This window comes from Zosterops lateralis, assembly GCF_965231275.1.
Source record: "Zosterops lateralis genome assembly, chromosome: 3".
Taxonomy (NCBI): Eukaryota; Metazoa; Chordata; class Aves; order Passeriformes; family Zosteropidae; genus Zosterops; species Zosterops lateralis.
This window is the reverse complement of record NC_139764.1, coordinates 52435301-52458728: the sequence shown is the minus strand read 5'-3', so window position 1 is coordinate 52458728 and position 23428 is coordinate 52435301. Positions and strand designations below refer to the sequence as shown.

Sequence of the window (23428 nt, the reverse complement as noted above, 5' to 3'; positions counted from 1 at the left end):
ACACAGTCAGTCCCACCCTTCTCATTCAAGTAATGATAATACTTCCTGTTGGTGTGATTGATCCGTTTATAAGCTCTAGGTAAGCTGTTCCTGTGTTCCAGTGTATAAAGCCTGAACTAAATTAGGAACTAAGTTTATGTAACAGTGATTTTACAGTGAAAATTTTAAATACATAACAATTATTCAAAAATAATTCTGAATTTGCATCTTGGATCTGAACCTCTGAATTGAGGACTTCTGCAGTTTTAACTAATTTGAATTCAGACCAAAAAAATCTACCTTTTCCAGTATATGTGTCTATATAATAAGCTTATATATTTAACAAATACTGAAGAAGGTAATCTGATCACCTGGTAAAATGTTAGCATATTTGAAAACTGAATTTTGTTTTGGCTTTTGTTCCTCACTTCTGGTACTGGGTAATATTTCTTACCTGAGAAGGAAAGAAACAAACTTCAACCTAGCAAGCTCCTAAAGCAAGACAGACAACAACAATAAATTGGATTTTTCCTGGGTTTTTGTTGTGTGTTTTTAAAAATACTGAGGTTCCAGTTGGAGGGTGGTGAAATTGCAGATGAGAACTTAAATGATCCAAATGTGTTAGCTTTTTCTGAGTCAGTCAGGAGGTGGGTGGACTCGTTACAAGCCTACAAGCCTATTTTAATGATTACCCAAACATGATGTGTTTTCTTTAGAGCAGATGCAGCATAAACCTCTCAGAGGCAACAAGCCTTTGACTCACACAGATGTGTAGGAAGGACTAGAAGTTTGATGGGATTTTCTTATTAAATTATATGTACACAGAGGTGCTAGTTACTAGACATTCTTCTCCAAAATCCTTTCTCATCAGCTTTTTTACAAATTCAGGAAGCAATATTACTCTTAACTTGTTCTGCCATTTTCATTGACTGGAAAGATGTTGTCTGGGCCTTGAGAGGCACTTGATGAGGGACCAGTGGCATCTCCCATCAGAAACTGTAAACGGAAGGAGTTAAACAGCAAAAGCTACAGATGGCAAAATTGGTCATGAAATATTTAAACAATGGAATTTTAGTGAATCGCTGAAAAACGAGCTCAGAGGACCAGAGACTTTGCAGAAATGGTTTTTAAAGCCAAGTGTTCCATTTGGGCTCACTTCTACTTTTGGGTGCATTGTATCCTGTTATGCAGAATGGCAGGTACCTTTCATGCTGCTGCCAAGACATTTAGAATGCAGTAATTTGTGAAAGGTCAGTATGCTCTCTTAAAAGTTCTTAAAATGTCTCTGTGTGACTTCAGGAGGAGTCCCCAGGACCTGCCCAAGAAAAAAGTGTATAGAACAAATCACATTTTTTTAAATGTCATTATATTGTTCATCATGCTGGTTTTAAGCCAGGATTCCAAGAAAGCCTTCTAAGGCACCGGCTTTCAATTTTTTTGTCACTTTGGGGAGTTGAGGATGGAGAAAGACTGAAAAACACCCCTATGTAACGTAATAGTGTATGCATGAATCGCTGCAGATATGCTGCAGTAAAAATGGACTAATTAAAAGCACTGAGGTTTCACAGAAACAGAGAAGCTTAACTAGCTAAACCTGCTTTGCTTGTGCCCACAAATGTTGGAGAAATAAGCAGGTAGAGAGGCTTGGAACAGCTCCTGATGGTGGTAGGCTGAAGTACAGTGTGTTTGTCCTGGATGTGATTATTTTTGGTTGTTTACCTCTTTCTCACTCAGAGCCTTGTTTTGCAGATGGACCAGCTGCATATCCAGTCCCGGTGCAGAACACCAAGCCACTACTTACTGTCAGCTTCACGTCAGGAGACATCAGTTTAATGAACAATTATGATGACTTGTCTCCTACTATCATCCGCTCAGGGTTGAAAGGTACGAAAAAGAAGCCATTTCTCCCGCTCCTATGCCCTGTTTTTCTTGTATTTTGATGATGTGCGCATAAGTTATGTTTTTGTGGCTCTCACTCTTTAACCCAGGAGCCCTCGGTGCTGTTATTGCCATTTCCAGCAGTGACACCTGCTGGAGAAAGAGCAGCTCTTGGCTGATGGAGTTCTTGTGTTTGAAAAAATGTTTCACAATATTTTTGAGATCTTGTTTTTATGGCAGTTTTGTAGGGCAGTTGATCAGTTTTCCAGCAGAACGCATTAATATGATTATGGTGCTTTGTGTGAACATCTCTGCTACATAAGACTTTCTTTGCATGTCTAATTCACAAGGTCTTCTGTGCTTTTGGTAACCTGGTATAAATTGCAATGCTGCTTTGATTCTTACAATTATTGAAAACTTCCTAGAATTATTAATTGTCAAGAGGCAAGTTATTCTGAGAGAGGAAAAATTCCAGTGATTAATTACTATACCATTTTGCTAAGTGATGTGCATGAATGTTTGTACAGTCAGTATTCCATGTAAAATCTTTAACTCACATTGAAGGTTTTACTGTTCTTACCTATTAAAAGTGTCCTTTACTTTGCCAGCACTCTCAGTGCAATTTACTGTGCTTTGCCTGCAGAGACATTTTAATTCAATACAGCACATAGGCACGTATTTAAATATAGGTTCCACCGAAGCTTTTTCATCTCCACAGGTAAATTAGTTTTAAATTAGACGAAAAGAGAACTAGGCTGCTGGAGCAAACTCTTAGCTGTTCTGAAATAGTGAGATGCTTTTGGAGAAGATTGCCCTAACACCAGCCCCAGAGATTCTGGGTGATCTGTTATGTACAGTAGTCTTAGGAGGTAAAAACATCACCTTTGAGGTTTCTTTTCCATTCCTTTCTCCATCTGTGCCTACACAAGAAATGTGTGAGTGGCAAAATGCAGCATCGTGAGACAACTCTACAATCCAGAAAACATCAGCTGAAAGGGTACCAAAAGTGTGGAAAGCTGGGGCCAACCTAAAGAAGCTCTTGTGATAATCACCAATGGGTCTGTTCAGCATTTCTACAATATTAGAGTAATTAGGGTACTGAGGAGTCTCGAGTTGTCATTTAGTCTAGCTTTCGACTGGGAACAGTAGGAGAAAAAAAACCTCCGTCTTATTCTCTGTTTAGAGTTGCAGGGCTCTATCTTGCTGAGGTTATCTGTCCTGTTTCTCTTTCACCATTGACTTTCACTAGTGCAAAAAAGATCCCTTAAGTATGTCACCCTCCTGTAGCAAAATATCAGTGTGCTAGATAGGGTAGGAATATTTTTATTAGTTATAAACTGGACTACATTTTTTTCATCAGTAGACAAAAAACATGAAGCTGGATTGGGAATTTGTGTGAGACAGAGAAAGATGATTGAGATATCACTGTCTGCTGTTTTAAGCACTGTACAGTGGAAAGTATTTTATGTTTGGTTTTATATAGTTGTTCACACTTCCTGTATCTTCATTTTTTTTTCAAGTGACTCTAAATTTTACTGGATTTTATTACAGGCAAGAATATGCAAAACCACCATGTATGGTCTTCAGTATTGTCTACAAGTCCTTGTTCATATGTTTGTGTTTAAAATCTCAAAATACTGCTCTGTGGTCTCTGCAGCAGGTATCCTTGCCTTTATAGGCTGCTATAGGCTACTCAATGTATTTTTAAAGTAGGCAACTATGAAATTATTTCAAGCAGTTACAATATATTTTAATATATATAGAATATATATATTCTACTTGTTCTGCAAAGCCATCATTTTACTTGCAATATTTCTATTAAATTGACAGAGGAAATTGACAGACCTTGATAACGTGATTACCCAAATAAAAGTTCTGTTCATGCAGCTTGAACAGTCCTGGTAATTTTGCCAGTCCTAGTCAGACCTAGGACATCCTGAATTTGTGCTTTTTAACTCCATGATTTTCAGTGCACTGCTACCTGCAGAACTGCTGAGCTACATCTACTGACTGTATTAGTTAGCCACAACTACTGCCTGCAGAGCTGTTGCACATTTACAGTGCTCTGTGTTCAGGGTTTGCTGATATACATGCCTCTGGTGGCTGGAAAGTAGTTTTGAGGGGTGACTGATCCACTGATTCACTTCTAGACCATTACCCTAGATGAAACCTCCATTTGATTTTGAATCTCTGTGCTGGTGCTAAGAACCTGTTTATCAGTTATTCTGTGTAAAGGTCCCATAGTCATTGAAGGTCCTGTTGGCAGTGCAAGCATATCAGTGGAGCCACATTGTTCTGGGGGGAAGCTGCAGCCCACACCCCCCCTTTGCTGCCTTTGCAGCAGTCTAATTTTACAACTTGGAGAGAGAGAGAGAGAGAAAACTGCTGGACAAAGTAGTCACTCCTCTTCCTCTTGTCATGGGATCAACTGAAAGTTTTATCTGAAGACGTGTATCCAAGGGAGACAGCTGTTTCATTATGGTAGTTCCATAGTTAACCAGTTACCAAAAGTGGAGCTGATCAGCTTGCCTTGTTTATTTCTAACCTACCTATCTTTTTCCTCTCCAAGAAACATGAATTAAATCCCATTGTAGGTTACTCAGAGGGCTGAAAGCTGAGAGAAAACAAGAGACATACAGTGCCTAGCTGTAGAAGAATTACCTTGAGGAACATGTGGCTTCTCTCTGATATGTACAGAAGCATAATTCCCATGAGAAATATCAGAAAGTTGAAATAATACAAAACCATTTTAAATTGCACATAAAAGTCCCTGGAAATGACAAGTTGACAACTTGAAACAATTTTGAGATCCTTCCTGCCAACTCTTATTTCTCTCCTGCTTCTTCATTTGAAGACAGCTTCTCGCCCACGAGTGTCTTCAAAAGGTTCTTGGCAGATAGAGCATCCCAGAGCACAAAAGTTTTGTCTTTACCTTCACTTTGTCTCAGCACAAAATAACTGCCTTTCACCTCTGGTTTAAGAGTAAAAAGATTTAAAGAGTAGCTCGGTATTCCTTGAACATGCAAATCTGCCTTTGAAACACGAGCAGAAATGCAAAATACTGTTTTAGAGTTACTCTTGAAGTGTGACAAAAAACTAGAGGATATAAGGGTTTGAAATAAGCATCCCCAAATGAAGCTGTGGGCGTCCCTCATCATGGGGTGCCTGTGAGAAGTAACTGATATGTATATTCATATCTGTGTATATGAGAGTCTGAGCAGTCCCTGTGGGATTCCAGCGAAGCCCTGCTAAGCAGCTGAGTAGATTTTCACAAGTCAGAATCATTAGGGTTGGAAGGGACCTCTGGGCATCAGCCAGTCCAACTCCCCTGCCAAGGCAGGATCCTCTAGAACAGGTTACAAGGGGACTTGTCTTGCTGGATTTTGAATGCCTCCAGAGAGGGAGACTCCTCAACCTCCCTGGGCAGCCTCTTCCAGTACTCTGCTGCCCTCAGGGTAACGAAATTCTTCCTCATGTTGAGATGAAACTTCTTGTGCTTTAGTTTATGGCTATTGCTCCTCATCCTGTCACTGGGCATCACTGAAAAGAGTCTGGCACCATCTTCTTGGCACCAACCTTTGAGATAACAATAAGATCCACTCTCAGGCTGCTCTAGACCAAACAAGTCCAGCTCCCTTAGTCTCTCCTCATAAGAGAGATTCTCCAGAGGCCTCATCATCTTGGTGCGATGGTGGCAAAAGAAGATATGGAGGCCATGTGTATTTATGGAAAAAAGTCCAAGTACTTTTAGTGTCATGTTATACTGTTGTAACTCCAGTTTGAGTTATGCTAAAAGTTATATTGACAGCCAGTGAGAACATGAGGCATTGACAGATACTCTGGTTTTTTGCACTGTGGGCCTTTCCAGACAAACACTCTCTGGTGCTCTCTTGGTAAGATTATTTATCTGCATATTAACTTGATTCTACTTATTTACCCCAAAGCTGTATGTAGAATCTTCTACATCAGTTTCAACATCTCTGGTAAATTCTTTTCTTAGGTGTTTAGGAGCAACTACTGGTTACATTCTAGACTCACCACAGAGAGAAAATAATGTTTAACACATTGTTTTTTAAATTTGCAAAATAGAGAGTCATTTTCAGAAGTGCACCTGTGACATATTTTCTACTATTTCAATGAAAGAATATAGGTTTCTAAGTACTTAAATAACTTTTGAGAGCATTTTTTATCTTTTCAAGTGACTTTGCAGCATGTGGAAATGCTGTACCTGTTGTTTCTAGTCAGTGGTTATTGCAAACCATCTTTGTGATTTCAGATGTGGTGGTGCAGTGGTGCACTCAAGGAGACCTGCTTGCAGTAGCAGGCATGGAGAAGCAGAACCAGCTGGTTGACCTCAGCAATGGTTCCCTGCTGAAAAGCGCACTGGTCAAGTTCTACAACGTGCGTGGGGAACATATCTACACTCTGGAGACACCTGTGCAGGTAGGAGGCATTTCTAAAGTCTCCATGCTTTGCTGACATGTTTTTCCCACATTAGCTCATTGCTGTAGACTTGCAATGTGGAAAAGGTTGCAAAATGTCCTGAATCCATCCTAAAATATAGATAAAAATGTGCTATAAACAATGGTTGTTTGCATTAAGGTAGACATGCAAGACTGCACCTGATTCTAAGGTCCACTGTGATAGGTATTGTGGAAATACAAAAGGAGAAAGTCTGTTTCCCAAACTCACTGGGACATGAACAGACAAATAGAAAATTCTACTGTTTTATGGATAAGTGACTAAAGAGAAAAAAAAATTAATAGCTTGCTTAATGGTGTAGCAGAGCCAAGAGCTGGACAAAAATATTCCAAGTCCAGTATCACAGCTACAAGATTATTCCGTCTTCGTTATTGTAATTTTGTAATGTACAATCATTTGGTGTAATGCAGTAACCTCAGTCATGTAACTTGCCAAGTAAACTCCAGCACATGGTCTGTGAGCTGCTCAGGAGCACAACATGCTTCATTGGTCTTTGCTGGTACCTCAGAGCCCACCTGAATGTAATTCTGTGTCATTTTCTGCAAAATAGGGGTGACTCCATTCTGATTTCTGCTGCTAGTAATAAAACTTTATAATAGCTTTGAAATCTGAAAGTGAAAGAAAATGCTGAAGATATATTAATTATATTTAATGATGATACCATGTATTATAATTTTTTTTCCAGTACCCTGATCTGGAATGGATGCAGAAGGGTGACATAGTAAACCATCTGCTAAGCCTTTGTGTTTGCATATATTTAGCATTAACCTGTGCTTATTAACCTTAGCACTCTAATTTAGATAGAATTCTTTAGTCGTGTGAAGTGTAAAATAATGGTCTCTAAAGCCAACCTAAATATGTATGGTGATATCTAATGCTAATTTAGGTACCTAAAAGACTTACCCATAAGCACAGCTTTATTTTCTTAAACGTAGTTCTTGCAGCAAAGTAGCACAGCCCTTTCCCCTCCGGATCAGTTCTGAAGAAAACATATTTATATCAGTGTTGCTTTTTCCCAGCTCAGGTGAAAAGCAAACCTTGTTCTGTTGCTTCAGTACCAGAACTCAGTATGTGCACATTAGCTGTTGAACCGTCTGGTACCAGGCTGTGAAATCACTCTGTGGTTTGAGCATCAGAACTCATCAGGTCAGGTTGCCCCAAGTGCACCTATGTGAGGGTTTTTCTATCACTGCCTTGTTCCTGCTAATCTCAAATTCTCCTTCATTTAAATACTTTCATCTCCTCTAGTTCTCCATGTATAGCTTCATCTTCTGTTCATGTTTTCAGCTCTTCTCCTTTCTCCTCAACCAGCTGGGAGAAAGCACATATTGTGGCTGGTGTGGAGGCTAATTATTCTGCCATTATGTGAGTGTTTACAGGGCAGCTGAGAGGTCAGACAGAACAGGTGAATGCCAAATTTGTACTGCAGTATTTCTAATAGTGGAAGTAGTAATATAAGCCTTTCTGCTCTTTCCAGCTGCTTTGACTGGAATAGCAATATTTTAATGTAGTGGAGATTTATTCCCCCATTGTCAACTGCAGACTAAAAGCCAACAACTTCAGAAGTTGTAAGCCAGGTTGCAAATGAAGGGCGAGGACAGTCAGGGAGAGGAAACCACCATTTAATAACAGAATCAAGGAGTCTCATTTCCTTTGGAAATCAGGATAAAGATAGCATTCAAATGGATATATTTATGTTTATTTAAAAACTGTGCATAAACCTACCTAAAATTAGAGCAGTCCCTCTTCTCTTATTAGTCAGTGTTTAGTCTCTTTATTTGGTGCATCTAAATTCATATTTACTCAGCTGCAGGAGGAAGTGAGGGGTCTTTCAGAAGAACACCTGTATCTGCTCATGTGGCCTTTATTCTCCTATGTACTTGAATGCTGGTTTAGAAGTATTACCAGCTAAATGACAGGTATGCTAGAACATTGTTAAATATTTAGTTTATTGACAAAACCAGAGAAAAACCGCTGTTGCAAAAAAACTGTTGGTAACTTGTGTTATGCTGTGCCTCTGCTCCAAGGATGTATGTGCAAAGATGAGAGTGAGTCAGTGGTCCTAGTAATTTGTCTTATGACAAATTCATCAGAGTAAATTAATTCGTTTTCTGTAGCATGGCAGCCAGCCTTATAATGAGATTTTATAGGATTCATCACTGGTTACTGAACTAAAAAACAATTTAAGAAAATAGAAGAATTTCCTCATCTTGAATTCTTGTGCTAAGACTTATGAAGAAGCAAATGTGTGACTGGAAAAGCACATTGATTATAAATGCATGTTGTTCTGAATAAAAAAGTAAGAAAAAAAAACCAACCATGAACATAAAAAATAATGGATTACAGGTACAAAACTGATTTTCTGTGGTCCTCTGTCCCAATTCTTTGACACAGCAGATGTCTGAAAATTTTATCAGTAAAATACACTGAACTGTTTTTGTTTCTGCTTTTTTGTCTGTCCTGTCTTCGGTAGGATATTCAGGATACAGATTTTACTGTTTATAACAAAACTCAGTGTAAGACTGACAGGATTTATGTGCAACTTGGCTGGAATGTTACTGAACATGAAGTCACTGCAAAGACCAATGGTAGAATAGATTTGGGAACTGCAGATAACTCATCTCAATGATGACTGTTGTCATGGATCCCTTCAAGATGTTTTATATGCTGCCTTCTCCTCCAGCTTTAGTGTGGTTTTGGCATCCTCTGTCTCATTGTATTAACGCTCTTAAGCTTTTACCTTCAGTGTAGGAATTTATAGTTTATAAACCTAGTTTGCTGACTATAAAACTCTAGATAGGGAAATCACACTTGTTTGGAAGTATTGAAATAAAAGCAGTACCTTTGCTTGAAGAACAACATTCATAAACAGGGTGGTAGAGTTGGCATAGTGCAGCAGTCGCTCCTGTTCCTGGCTCTGGGGCTTCAGCCTGGCATCCTGCAAGGATGTGTTTGCAGAATAGAGTGGAAAGAGCTGAAAAAGCATCAGTAACGGCTGGTCAAATATTGAACTGAATTCTATGCAGAGAACATACCTTAAGGGCTGGTGATCAGCTGATGACTATTCAAAAACATACTATCAATTTCTGTAAAATTTGCCTCTTACTCACCTCTCCTTGTATACACCACAAACACCAATGTGAGGTACCAAAAATACACCCAGTTTTTTCATGGTCCTGCTTTTTCAACATTTAAAAATGAGATTGCAACAGCAGGCTGCCCTGCTGGTCATAATGTTTTTATTGGAAGAATGTTAATTTCTTACATTGTTTGGTAAGTCTTCACAACCTTTCCTTGGCATCATGCAGGGATGAGAATAATCAACTCCTTTAAGACTGCTTTATAGTCCTGCTAAAATTGTTTACCAAATGCTGCAACCCAGTTCTGTCACTTTAGAAGTTCTCATCTAATGTGCAGACAGGTCTTTATTATATTAACTAACTGTACCTGCGTCTGATTGGAAACAGGTGCTTCATATCTTCCTATATCCTGAACTTTAAACAGGAGTCTCCTACAGGATCTTTTCGACATTATCTAACTACCAACTTTAACAAACTTGTGACTTTTTTCTTTCTAATGGTTCAATCTTGTAGCATATATTTGGTCCCTTCTTCAATTTTATGATTTTTTTAATATGTCCCAGAGAGGACCAGGGAAACAAGAGCACAGATTTAGAAGCTACAATGCAGATCTCCTCCATACATCTTTAATTCTACAGTAAATTTAAATTACTTTAAGGTTTTATATCGCTGTGTAGCTAGTGTGAGTACAGATTACATCTCGAGTGCAGTGATGGAGGATGAGAGTGAGCTAAGGTGCACATGTGGTATAGACAAAAAGATTAAATTTAAAAAACCTATGTTTATCAGAGTAATATTTTAAAACCTAATTAAAAGTGGTGTACGAAAGACTAAATCTTTATGGAAGAAGTTTCCAGAAGTCTTTGAGAAGACAACCAACTTTCTATAGACCTGCTGCTGTCAGCATTTCACAGACTGCTTCTCTGCTAGAAATATTCCAGCATCTAAGTGAATGGATTTAAGATTATATGATCCTGCAGAAACTTGGTATTTCTGCAAAGGCTAAAGAAGGAAGGTGCAATTTTAGGTTTAATTCAGATCAAATGGTTCTGAAAGAAGAGGCTGCTTTTTATATTATTCAGCTGAGCAGACCTTGCTTACTTTTCTTCATTTATTTCACACAGTGTTCAGGTTTGTTGCATCTGAATTAATGTTGCCTTTCATTTATATTGTCTGAAATCAATTTTATTTAGTTGTTATGGGATGACAACAAAGCTTCAAGAAGAGTTTATTATCTTACAGGGAAAAAAGCAACAGTTTAGAACTAACTGGTGAAACATGCTTTAGAATATCAATAAAGACCTTGGTGTTCTTTCTATAGGCCATAGGATCATCTCTGCTGCAAAAATGGATTTTGATCAGCACTGGAAATTGAAGACACTTTTCTAAGCAACTCTTTTTGTTAAAATGGAATCTTGTTGTATTGACTTCTTAAAAAAATACTGTAGAAATAGAGAAGATACAAGAAACAGCTGCAAATCAAATAAGAGTTTATTACATCAAAAATCATATCAAGCCACAGCAGTGGCAGATTTCTCATCTTTTGTCACCATCAGTTCTTAGCAGTTAATATTTTTCCCACTGTAACTATGAGGAGCAGTAGAATTAAGTGTGTTAAGTTGTTTTCCCACAGCCATCCATGAAGGCTGTGGCAGTACAGAGGTGAGCACACACAACTCACAAGAGCCAGGTGGGCACTGCAGCCATTGCACCTTTCAGCTTGTCTCTGAGAGGGAAGAGTGTGCATCTCCACATCAGCAGTCTGCAGTGAGAGCAAGCAAGCAATGTACTTACACGTGCCATTCACTGGGTACTATTTTGCAGTTGTGCTCTTCCTCCTGAGAAAAGTCCTGCTAGTTCCTGGGCTTACTGCCCTGGAATACTATTTTTATTTCATTACCAGCGGGAGTCCCACTGCCAACAAACAAGGGATTAGTTCAAGCAGCAGGCAAGACCCCATGGCTCAGGATTTCTGAGCTCAAGGCAGGCAGCAAGAATCAGCTAGAACAGTGTTTTCATTGACTGAACTGCATACAAGTGTTGGAATGTATATAAATTATGTTCTCTCCTGTAAGAGAGGCAGTGGAGTGACTTATAAGAAGCAAGCACAGAGCTTTGAGTGGGAATATCCATTCCTGCATGCTTTTCTAAGGGACATTGACATCCCAGCTGGGGGTACAGATTTGAGTAGCTGCTGCTCACTTTCAAGCCCACTTGGAAAGAAATGGCAAAAGAGCTCCATGATGGTCACTTGTTGAGATGTGTTTTCAGTCAGTATTTCCCCTGATAAAGCAGTTTTTTTCTTGCGTTTTAGCCAATGGGTTCTAGTATATAATCATCGTAGAGCTACATGTTGGTAGTTAAACCCTGGAATTCATTCAGGTATTTACAGTTTATGCTGAGATTTTTGAAAACCTAATGCTATTTTTATATGCAAAGTAAGATTAGAAATTCTCATGTTGTATTTGTAGCTGTTTTTCTTTGTTCCGAGCAGAAAAAAAAAACCCAGCTGTGCAAACATGGAAAGTAAAATTCTTCTGTCCTAGAGTCTGCTTGTTCATTTTGTAACAGGTGGATACAACTTTTGGATACAACAACTTTTGTCCTTCCTTATTTTGTTAAAACAGTTCAAATAAGAGGATGTTTTATGAGGAGCAATACTGTTGTGTTGGATGTTGGAGGTCAATTGTTTTTTCTCAGTAAAGTTTGAAAAGAAAGCTGTGGCCAGCTATTAACTGACTTGCTGCAGTAATTGGTTCATATCCCTTGTCCAGCAAGGGAGAGACTAGAAAGCATAGTTATTGAAAAATATTATTGGAACAGTACTTTAAAGGTCAGGTCAGATCTGGCATTTGGGTGATCTTTTATTTCTCCAAGCCTGTAATGACAGGCTAATTTTCCCTGAAGTTCATCTGAAGTCTTAGCCCTTCACTGTAAATTAAATGTTGCTGAATACTGGGCTGGAGGAGCACCAAGGGTCTGACCATTTCAGAGAAAGGAAGACAAGGTGTGTCTGGTGGTGTGGTGCAAGTGCACTTTTGAGGTTGAAAATATTAAAGCATAATGAGATGTGTGGGAAGACTGATTGTACAGTGGAAGAGTAGAAATGTCATGATTTACAAACAGTACAGCACTTGCAGGTATTGAGTGTGTTTGTTTAAACATACACCCACTCACATATTGTTTGCATATACATTCATAAACAGAATATAAGAGCATCATACACTGAGAAGTTTAGAAGGTTACTGAATTTTAGCTGCCTGTTGGAAAACAGTATGAAGTTTTCAACTTCTGACTTTGTGCTCTTCAGAGCTCCACAGTTCTGTGTTGCCAGAGGTCCCACCTGTCTGACACCACGCCATGTTTCAAAGCTTCTGAAAAGCCTTTTCCTTGAGACCTTGTTTCAGATTGCAAAGGTTTTTGCACTGCTTCTGTCTGCACCTCTGATGTTCTCTGCGTGCAACAGTAACCTGAAGAAAGAGATGGTTTTATTTGACTCTATTTGGATGAAGAATGTCCTACCTGGATGTGATACATTGGGTTATAATAGCTGCAGTATGAGACATCGGGTCTGGATGTGCTGTATTGGATTATGATAGCTGGGATATTAGACTTCTCTTCTGACATTAAAGTCTATCCAATAAATAAATATTTGTATGCCAAGTCACATACTTGTTTGTTCCCTCACTGTGTTTATAGGTAAGCTGATGCAAGGTGAACAGCAGGATGCATTTTGGATCCCACAGTAATGATCAGGTAGATCGTGCTGCCCATGCTTGGATTCAGCCCTTGGGGAAAATCAGGGTCACTTCCACTGTGCTGGTCTCAGGCTGTTATATTGTAGATGTGGCAGGTACCTACATTGTGCCAGCACCTTTTCAATGGCATTTATTTGGTAAGCAGCTTGAGCTGTCTCATTGCTGCCAGAGAGTGGGAGGGCAAGCCACACTCACAAAGCGTGAAAATACCCAATCAGTAGGGGATACTTCATGTGACCTCTGCTCAAATGTAAGGCTGTATCCCATAGATTATGGTTATGATAAGCCATGAAGAATTACTGATGGTACACAAAGGATTTCTCAATTCTTCTGAAGTTCTCCACTACAAAATACATTTAGCAATTACTGCGAAAATCACAAGGTTCACATGCTGCTGCTTTCTATTTGTGTATCAGTCAGCCTTAAGTTTGTGCCTGCGTGGAGGTGTGTGTGTGGTATTGCCTAGATGTAATTAAAAAGAAGTTCCTTCATTCCTCCTACTTTAAAACCAGTATTTTCCTTGAAATTTAAGTCTAGGTTAAGGTGACATAGTAGGGAAGAGCTCTTCGCGAAAAGGTTTTTCATCCAATGCTTTATCTTGATGATAAACATTGATATAGTGCTATGCCAGCTGCATTTTGCTTTGTATCAGTCACATAAAAACATCTTTTCCCAGTTACTCACCTTTAAGCATCTTGAATTTGTAAATGGAAGGAAGGTGTTGTCCCCAGACCAGATGAGTATTCTCTGGGCTGATCTAACCCTGCTATCTTGGGTACCATGCTGCTAATAGAGGAGTCTTGACTCTGTCTTCTTGGTTGATACATCTTGTGAAAAGGTATTCCAAAGATACCCTGACCTTTCAATAAATGCAGTTCATAATTTAGATGAAAAATGTTTGCTTAAACTTCTGAGTGTCACAGATGGTAAAAACAAGGAAGACCTTCACAGAAAGGAGTAAATCTTTCGTAGTTCACTGATGACAGCCTGCTGTACAGTATTCTTCATGGAGTTAAGAGTTTCATCTTTACTCTGTGTTGTTTATTGGCACAGAGGTAGCAGATGGGATTGAAATACCATGGGGTGTGTATATAAAAGCAAATACAGCTACTTTGTAACACAGAAAGCAAGAGATGACAGGTGGATGAAAGTAACACTTAAGGGCAAAAGTAATGATGATAAGGCTAGAGGAGGTTGCAAGAGACTGGTACTTGACAAGAAAAGATGGGATTTAGAAGGAAAGTTTGGGGAGCTCCTTGCAAGCAGGAAATAAATGTCCTAAGCAGCAGTGTTTGTTTATCATTATTCTGTTCCACATTGTGGCATTTAGTACCAGTTGGCCCTCACTCTTTCTGTTTTTACTGTTGTGATTTGGACATTTCTGAGTGTAGACAAGTAGAAGACAAAAGGCCATTCTCTGTTGCCTTCCTGGTGGTCTTTCACAGTTCAGTTCCTCTGGGAATAGTTCAAAAGAGACACTGCAGCAGAAGACTTGGCACAAGACAAGAAAGCTTATTGAGTTTTCTCCACTTGTTTTTTAAGTGTCTCTAGGCATATAAATTAAGTTTTCAGTTGTAAAATATGAGATGTTACCATTGGATGAGGACTGATTAGAAGACTGAATAAATAATTTGGATAGGGCATCAAAAGACTCTGCTTCTCAACACCCTGTGACTTTAAAGTCACTTTTTCTATCTAGATACTGAATTTGGTAGCTGATTCCTTGTGTGAAGAGCTTTAAGCATCCTGAGTAAAAAGCATTGAATAAACATCAACTGCTGCTTTTGATGATTTGAGATGTTCATATTCTTCTTCTGTGGGCAATGGTGGGCACATTTAAGTTTCTGGAAGCCTTAGGGTAATGTGATTGGTGCTGAATTCATGTGATGACTTGTTGTGCAGCCATCCTGGAAAAAGATCTTTTGAAGTTGTATCCTTTTTGCTCTTCGTGCAGCGTCCCATCATCTCGATCTGTTGGGGTCACAGGGATTCCCGGCTGCTGATGGCCTCGGGGCCGGCGCTGTACGTTGTCCGGGTGGAGCACAGGGTCTCTAGCCTGCAGCTGCTGTGCCAGCAGAGCATCGCCAGCTGTCTGCGGGACGACAAGGACATCAGCAAGCTGACCCTGCCCCCTCGGCTCTGCTCGTACCTCACCACTGCCTTCATACCAACAATCAAGGTAAAACGAAAGAAACAGAGGAAAGTGTTACTAGACCTCCCCCCTCCATGGTGCTCCTAAGTGGCAGTGGCTAAATTATAAGATTTTATAGTTTTAAAAGCTTTCGTATCCTCTTTGAGACTCCACTGATGCATTTGGTGCCTATTAAAAATCTGAAAAGAAAGCTCACACATGCTGATCTGATTATTCCATGGAGATGGCCTTTCCAAGTGTGTTACAAGTGGTGACTCATAAAGACTTCTGAAGAAGCTCATGCTGGTGATAATACTCTGTCACGGTTACAAGGGGGATTCACAGGAGTAAAACAGTTGTCTCTGTACATGTCACATGAGTGCTTATATTGCCAGGAAGGTTAGGCTTAAGACCTGAGGCTGCCTAAACATTTCTACTAACAGTGAGTTCTTACTGCTCCAACAGTGCTATGGAATTATGAACCAGGTATCACACCTCTGCCTGTACCACGAGCAGAATCATCTGCACAACCTGTTTGTTTCATGATTTTGCCCTCTGTAACATCTTGGGATTTCCAAGCTGTTTATCACAGCCTACAGACCAGAGCACTGGCTGGTAAATGCTGGACATTCAAACGTATATTTTTGTGACTTTTTGTGTACATGTTACAGCAGTCTCTTGAGCCAGAGGTCCTTATTAAAACAATGCAGAGCTAGAAAAACTAATTCAAAATCAGTGGGGCTGGCCCAGCTTAAATGAGAACAAATTATGCCTACAAAATAATAATTCAGCATTGTTCCATTTGGGTACTGCTAATCAGAGCAGTTTGTGCAACTGTAAATCATTTCATTTGTCAAAGAACAATAAATGCCTTGCTGTAACCATAACTCCTGGATCTCCAAAGATGCAGAGCATTTATCAGACTGGAAGTCTCCAGTTCTTTCTAGTTCTTCCCATCCTTCTCCCAGGATGCGTTCCGTGTTGCTCCAGAGCCACTCCTCTCTAGAGCATCAGTGACAATTTCCTGGCTGTCAGGGAAGGTGGGGGGAGGGGACTGGATGGGCTGGATGAAGGCAGTAGTTGGCTGGGAGCCCTGGTGGGGATCAGAGGGCAGTACAGGGACACAGCCCTTGTGTCACCTCCTAGAGGAGATGCCAGGAGCTGAGAGGTGGAAGCGAGGTTTCCAGAAGCCACGTGCCTGTCCTGTTCCATGGGTGTTTCTGGAGCCTTGTCATCATTTACACTTTACCCTGGCTCATCCTCAGTCACCCACTCAACCTATGTTGTCAGCCATGCCTTCAATGCCTTCAATGCTAGGCTAGGCACCCTCTTCCCCCTCCAGCTTGCGGACCACATTATAGGTCACTCCTCAGCCTATACCCATTTGCTAGGTTAAAGAAGCCTATTTTTTTCCCTTTTTTTTCCTTATACTTTCATTTTGAAAAAAACTGTTGACTTATACACATAAATAGTATTTGTCTCATACAGGCTATATTGTCCTAGACAAAAAGAATCCTACTGCTTTAGGGCTGAGGTTTTCATGGATTAATAAATACAGTGCGCTGGCAAGCAGGGCAAAGTAACCCAAGCTTTGTGTTTGTATTTCTCTACATGGCACACAAATATGCCCTTAGCTAGAATGGGATATGTGCTTGGGAGTGATACAAAAAGTTCAAGCTTCTTTCAGAGTTGACAGCATTGTAGCATAGTAGCATAGCATGTACCAATACTAACCAGGAATGGGATCTGAGTGTCCAGGTTCACTTGGAGGGCCTGCAGGAGACAAGATACTCTGATACTTGACTTGACCACATTACTCAAGTTCAAAAAGAAGTTTCTGATAAGAGCTGGAACTTGAAGACAGGTTTGTTGTCTCATTCAGTGCTCTGACCACAGGTTCAACCTTCCTTTTTGATGTAATTAGTCTTAGTTTTCGTTTTCTATGTACAACTAACTAAATAACGCACAGCCACTCTGTTTTGCATGTGTGTCCTGCATAACTCATGAAGTAACCTATACTAATCTTCACCTGCCAAATTAGAGTTGGGTTCAAATTCAGTTAGTTGTGTTGAGATTAAGTCACCACAGAAAAAAACCCCAACCAATATTAGAAAACTTTCTCTTTCCTTCCTCTGTTTAATTAAGCCTCCCATCCCAGACCCCAACAATATGAGAGATTTTGTCAGCTACCCAACAGCTGGTAATGAACGGCTCCACTGCACCATGAAGAGGACGGAAGATGACCCAGAGGTTGGTGGTCCATGTTACACACTGTACTTGGAATACCTTGGGGGACTGGTGCCCATCCTGAAAGGACGCCGTATCAGCAAGTTGCGGCCGGAGTTTGTCATCATGGATCCTAAAACAGATGGAAAAGCAGGTAGAATTCAGTTGTTGCTCTATAAAAATGATTTAGCAATACTTTGGACATTAGATCCTCAAGAGTTTTAAAAAATACATATATGCAACTTGGATGGTGGCATCTGATATTTTTTCTGAAGTGAAAAAAATCTTTAGCATGACCTAGAAGCTTCTGAAATTATATCCTGCTGCCTTCTGTTTTACAGAAGAGAACTTCTTATATTCTGAGTAATGGAAAATAGATTGCTAATTAGCAGAAAATATTCTTTAGTCTCAATTTTGAAGTCAGTTGAATGGTGTTCATTCCTTCTAAATCAAGTTCACTTAAGTTCAAACCATTGGAAATTTGGAGTTTGAAGGCAGAGTGGAGAACATTTAATTTTCCTCTGCAGAGTTTTATTTCAGTTGCTGCCTGTGGATCAGGTTTATGCTTCTGATGACTGAGAGTTATAATTTATGCCAGTTTTCTGAAGCATCACTTAAATTTTCTGGGGCCTGTCTTGATAGATGAAATCTATGGAAACAGCTTGATTTCCACTGTGATTGACAGCTGCAACTGCTCTGACTCCAGCGATATCGAACTCAGCGATGACTGGGCAGCAAAAAAATCTCCAAAAATCAGTCGAGCTAGCAAATCACCTAAACTCCCCAGGTAATAAATAATGTGTTGGATACTTCTTCTTTTTCCCCAAGTGGCCTCTCTTCCTCCCTTCTTCCCCTGCCTCTCCTTTTTCTTGGCACTTGTAAAATGAAAAGTAAACTCCTTTGGGCACATAGGAATTCTCTGTAAAATTGGGATCCTCTACATGCTGAAGTTCTGGGGTGATCTCAGAGATTGGCATAGAGTTAGACTTTGAGGAAGATTTCTGGGACAAAATGTACTGGGAAACAAAAGAGCACAACTTCTCCCTAGGCAGGCTCAAAGAAAGATTTTATAAACTCTCACATCTTTTCTTTTTTTTTTTTTTTTTTCTCTTTTGCCACCATGGAATATATTTTGTCCTTCAAACAGACTGTTTTTTTATTTTTGTTTGTTACATTCCTGCCAGTGAGCTCTTCAGGTGCTTGAGCTCATGATCTTGAACCCCCTTGTACAGTGGGAGGTAGAAATAACTTCTGGCTTAGGGTAAGAACACGGACAACATTTGTGGAGCCTTGGTTTGCTGTATACTAATGTGAAAATCTGTCAGCTGAGGCATCATGTTGTCATTTCTTGTGACTTTACTCAAAGTCTGCATAGCTGAGATCATTCATTTCTACACCTTTTAGGGATTAGTGGAAGATATATTGTATCTGGCAGAACTGCTATAAGCTTTGTTAGATTAATTAGAAGGCATCCAGCCTGATTTACTGCAAGTGTATCAGGTCTTCTGTGTCTTCAAATTTGACCTGTAATTCTCCATCCTGAAGGCTCTACAGTCTTTGTTAGTCACTTCGAGGACATCCTACCAGTTGTCTCCTTCTTACATCTTTCCATTCAAGGACATGAGTTTTGTGCATTTTAGCTTGCCCATTTTGTTTCTAAATACTGCTTTACCTGCAGAATCAATATAGAAGCTCGCAAATCTCCAAAGATGTCACGAGCTGCACAGGAGATCTCAAGATCACCAAGGTTACCAATAAGGAAACCCTCTATCGGTTCGCCAAGCCTGACACGAAGAGAGTTTCCCTTAGAAGATATTACTCAGGTATTATGCACCTTGTTACCATACCTGATTCAAATGCATTTCTTTCACAAGGCAGCATGTTGTGATAGAGATCCAATAGTAAGCAATGAAAGTTTTCATTAAATTACAATAAGTAGATAGAACAACAGAATTGCATCTTCCAGTTCACTACTAATATTTGAAAGTGCCAATGGAGTATCAGGTGTTGTTTGGTAAGTACCAAGACCACTTACTTTTTTCAGTGTGAATCCATGTGACAGGTTTTATTCTAGGTGATGTTGTTGGCTTTTTGAGAGTGTAAGTGAAAACACTTCATCAGTTTCTCAGACCCATCCTAATGGCACTTTAATTCTCTGCTTTGCTAGGGATTGCAGAGATAAGGAAATGTTTGCTTCAGAGGACCACTGATCTGTTTCATAATATGATCTGTTTCATAATTAACATGAAACAGTTTTAATTGGAAGGAAAGAAAGGAATTACCACTTTGTGCTCTTTGTGGTGTTCATGTCCTCTGGGTGAATGAAACTTAGCAGGCTGTAAAACTGTCTGGGTTGTATATTTTATTAATAACAGCCTGTGTTATTTTAATTTGCTTTTGTCTGGTTTGGTTTTGTCTGCTCTCTTGTTTTGCTTTTTCCTTTTTCATGAAAAATTCCAGAGCAGTTACACAGAATAGGATCAAAAACTCTTCAAAAAGAGCAGAAGACCTGAGGCTTAGATCCCGCTCCTGATACTGGCAGCATAACTCCTGGCCTTTTAAAAAAATCTATTGGTCTTTCAGACCCATAATATGTGTACCATGGCAACAGTGGTTTGGGAAGTTGCTTTAGGAGCTCCAGGGGAATATATGTTTGTTGTTATGGGTAATTAATTTCTGTCTTGTTTATTGTTCTATAAAGTGATTCATGAGCGTAGAACCAACGGGCAGGGTGTATCACTCTCTGAAATACAGAATAGCTGTGGTCCTGCTGGGCAGGAGCAGCAAGTGCCAGAAAACAGGCCTGTTCTCACTAAGCAGGCATTCTCCACTAAGTGTTGTTCAGATCTTCAAGAGCTTTAATCACCCTGTGGCTGTTGCATACATCATTTCTGATAGTGTTAAGATATCAGAATGAGTCTCCTTAATGGCTGGGTAAAACTGTTGCTACATAAGCACTTTAAGCTATTTCAATACAATAAAAACAATAGAAACTGAAATTGCATTATCACTTGCAATAGCTTGATTGCTCTGCAGTTCTTTATTAGAGCTTGATACAGATTTTATCAGGTAAAAATGATCTTGTTTTTGTTTTGCAGCACAACTACCTTGCTCAGGTCACATCTAACATCTGGGGAACCAAATTTAAAATTGTAGGTTTGGCTGCTTTCCTACCAACTAACCTTGGTGCAGGTAAAAATAAACTGTTGATTTTTTTGCGTGTCAAATTCTTTCTACCAAGTGAGAAACTTATGCCATGAGATTTTTCATAAGTGACCAAAAGGCTTCTTTAACAAAGCCCTTATTTTCTGTGAACAGTGGGAAATAGATTTTATTAAATTCACTGTAACTAAAGGAGATTAAAATCTATAAATACAATAATGAGATGCTCAATAAAATGCTGAAAAATCTCACTTGTAATAAAACAGTAAATTAACATTTGAGCCTAGACCTCTATTTTGGCAGTTTATTTGAACAAAACCCACACAAATAAAAAAAGAGTTTTGCAAGAAGACTATGGAAATAATAGGTTTTAAGTTACTGCAGTCAAAGTACATTTAAAAGTCAGATTTTTTAAAATAATTATTTAGCTACAAATTATACAAAAAAGCTATTACAGCCTCATGCACAAGATTATTCAAGTCAGTGCAGAGCCTCATCACAGGGTTCTCCTGCTGGAGCATTGGTAATCTGGTAGCCATCATTAAAAGTAGCAGTTATCTATCAACCTTTTTCTGTGTAGGCCAGTTCTACCCAATAGTCCCTGTTGGAAGGAAGAAGGCTGGGTAAAAAACAGGATACCAGCTTGCAGGACTGAGCTCTGAAGTACTAACACAAGTCTGGCAGTTTAATGAGGTCTTTAGAAAACTTATTTTGTCCTGTGTTGCATTACATAGTTGGGCCAGGAGTACATAAAGTACATTCTGCTTCTGGATGCAGAAGCAGGTGGATAGCTTTTGTGGCTGTATGGACTGCTGTTAGCAGTTGAATGACCACAGGTCATTCTAATTCTCCCACTGCCGGTAGCAGGTAGGGAAATATTTAAGTGTAGAGTAAATGTATTGTGATACTTCTTTCAAATGTTCTCCCAGTCTCCAGCGTTTTGGGTCCCAGGGATTTCCTGATCCCAGTGGGATTTCTTTGTATGTAGTAGCCATCAGCAGATTTCCTTCCTGAGAGTTTTCCAGTTTTTCTCCATAAGTTGGTAGCATAGTTGGTAGTTTGTGGTGAAAAGTTTCAAAAGTAGAATGGAAAAAAGTATTTTCCTTCCATAAAAATAGATGTGAATACAAGATGAAGTAATTAATTATGTAATTACAGAGATGTTGCTTCCATTTAAGGAGAAATAGCTGAAAGCAACCATCTCTTTTATCCTATTTATGCAAAGTGTTACATAGTGATTTGACAAATAATGGCTCGTCCATGCACATGTACACAGTAAATAACAATATTCATAGCCCTTCTGTCTGCTTTGAATTGCTTCTTCCTTAGCTTTACATTATAACTATTATAACTAACGTTTACTATACATTATAACAAGACTTTCTTGTTTCTTGTTATATTCTTTCTCTAGTAATATATAAAACCAGTTTGCTGCATCTACAGCCCAGGCAGATGACAATATATCTCCCAGAAGTGCGGAAGATTTCAATGGACTACATTAACATGCCTGTCTTTAATCCAAATGTTTTCAGTGAAGACGAAGATGATTTACCAGGTAAGGAGGAGCTGGAGGGTTGCCATGTTGTGGGTTGAGCTAGAGGAAGGTCAGGTTGGTTTTGTCATGGTCCCCTTTGGTAAACACACAAATCAAAATATTTTAGTCTGATGGGGTCCTGTAGAACTGAGTTAAAAGAAGGCTAATATGTATTATGGGCATTGTTTCCTATAATGCATGGAAATATAATCCATAAAGAGCTCTCCCTAGTTTCAAATTCGTTGGGAAATTAGTCCTCTGCTAATTCATCTTAGTTTGCTAGGAATTCTCCACAGACAGAAGCCTTGCATTCTGCATCTTGATAGGACAGAACTGTAATGTGTTGGAAATCCAAACAGGTTGTTCTTGAGACCTGATGGCATCAATGCACAGGAGCTTAGGTTGGAGGGCAGGTTCCCATAAAACTCAGCCACCCTTTGAGAAGAGATAAATGCTCATTTGGATTTTTATCACTACTAAGAGGCTAAAGTAGTAAAGTGGTTGATAAACAAAGCAGGATCAGTAAGATCTTTTCCCTTCACTGAGATGTAAGGTAGAAGAAGATTTCAGCAGCGCAGAGAATGGGTGCAGGTGATGTGATGTGGGAGGTTAAAGGACTGGAAGTACTCAATACCTTCTCCAATCAAAACAAAATCATCATGCTAATAAGATTAACAATAGAAAATGAGATAAATTAGTACATTTTCAGAATTTTCATATCACTGAGAGATTCCTGTTGCCAGGTCACAGGTTTTTGGAACTATGGAAGTGGCTGTCATGCCAGTATCCTTTAAAGAGGAAGGAGTGTGAGCACTGCAAAGCAATTAAAGACTTGTGCTAAAGTCTACTGAAACAAATGGAAATATTCTCATTATTTCAGATCAGGGTTTCAGCTGCTGACAGCAGCAAAGCCTTTGTCTGACCCAGGCATCAGAGTAGTCCTCTGGACGTCTAAAGAAATACTTGTATGTTTCAAATTAAGCCCATTTTTTTCACAATCTGGGGGACTTGGCTTGCTTAATTTCTGTCTACATGATACTCAGCTGTAGTACCTGGAGAAAGTACAAAGAGACATTGGTGACCATATATATATTATTAATAGAAAACACCTAACATTTGCTATTATGAAACATGGTCCAAGCTGTCAGAAAGTAATATAAAAACTAAATAGAAAAGAAAAAAGGTAATACAAAATTTT

The 23428-nt window shown here is 39.3% G+C and overlaps 1 protein-coding gene across 5 annotated transcripts in view; it reads left to right on the top strand.

Moving 5' to 3' along the window:
- The window catches only part of TULP4 (TUB like protein 4), a 147023-nt gene that overhangs the window by 114533 nt on the left and 9062 nt on the right, over positions 1–23428 (top strand). For all 5 annotated transcript variants that reach the window (XM_083856579.1, XM_083856576.1, XM_083856577.1 and 2 more), the window contains 8 exons: positions 1729–1863; positions 6134–6300; positions 15132–15356; positions 17454–17688; positions 18177–18321; positions 19213–19357; positions 20633–20726; positions 22108–22251. In XM_083856579.1, coding sequence (XP_083712705.1) covers positions 1729–1863; positions 6134–6300; positions 15132–15356; positions 17454–17688; positions 18177–18321; positions 19213–19357; positions 20633–20726; positions 22108–22251 — 1290 coding nt within the window. The remainder of the gene's footprint in view (positions 1–1728; positions 1864–6133; positions 6301–15131; positions 15357–17453; positions 17689–18176; positions 18322–19212; positions 19358–20632; positions 20727–22107; positions 22252–23428) is intronic.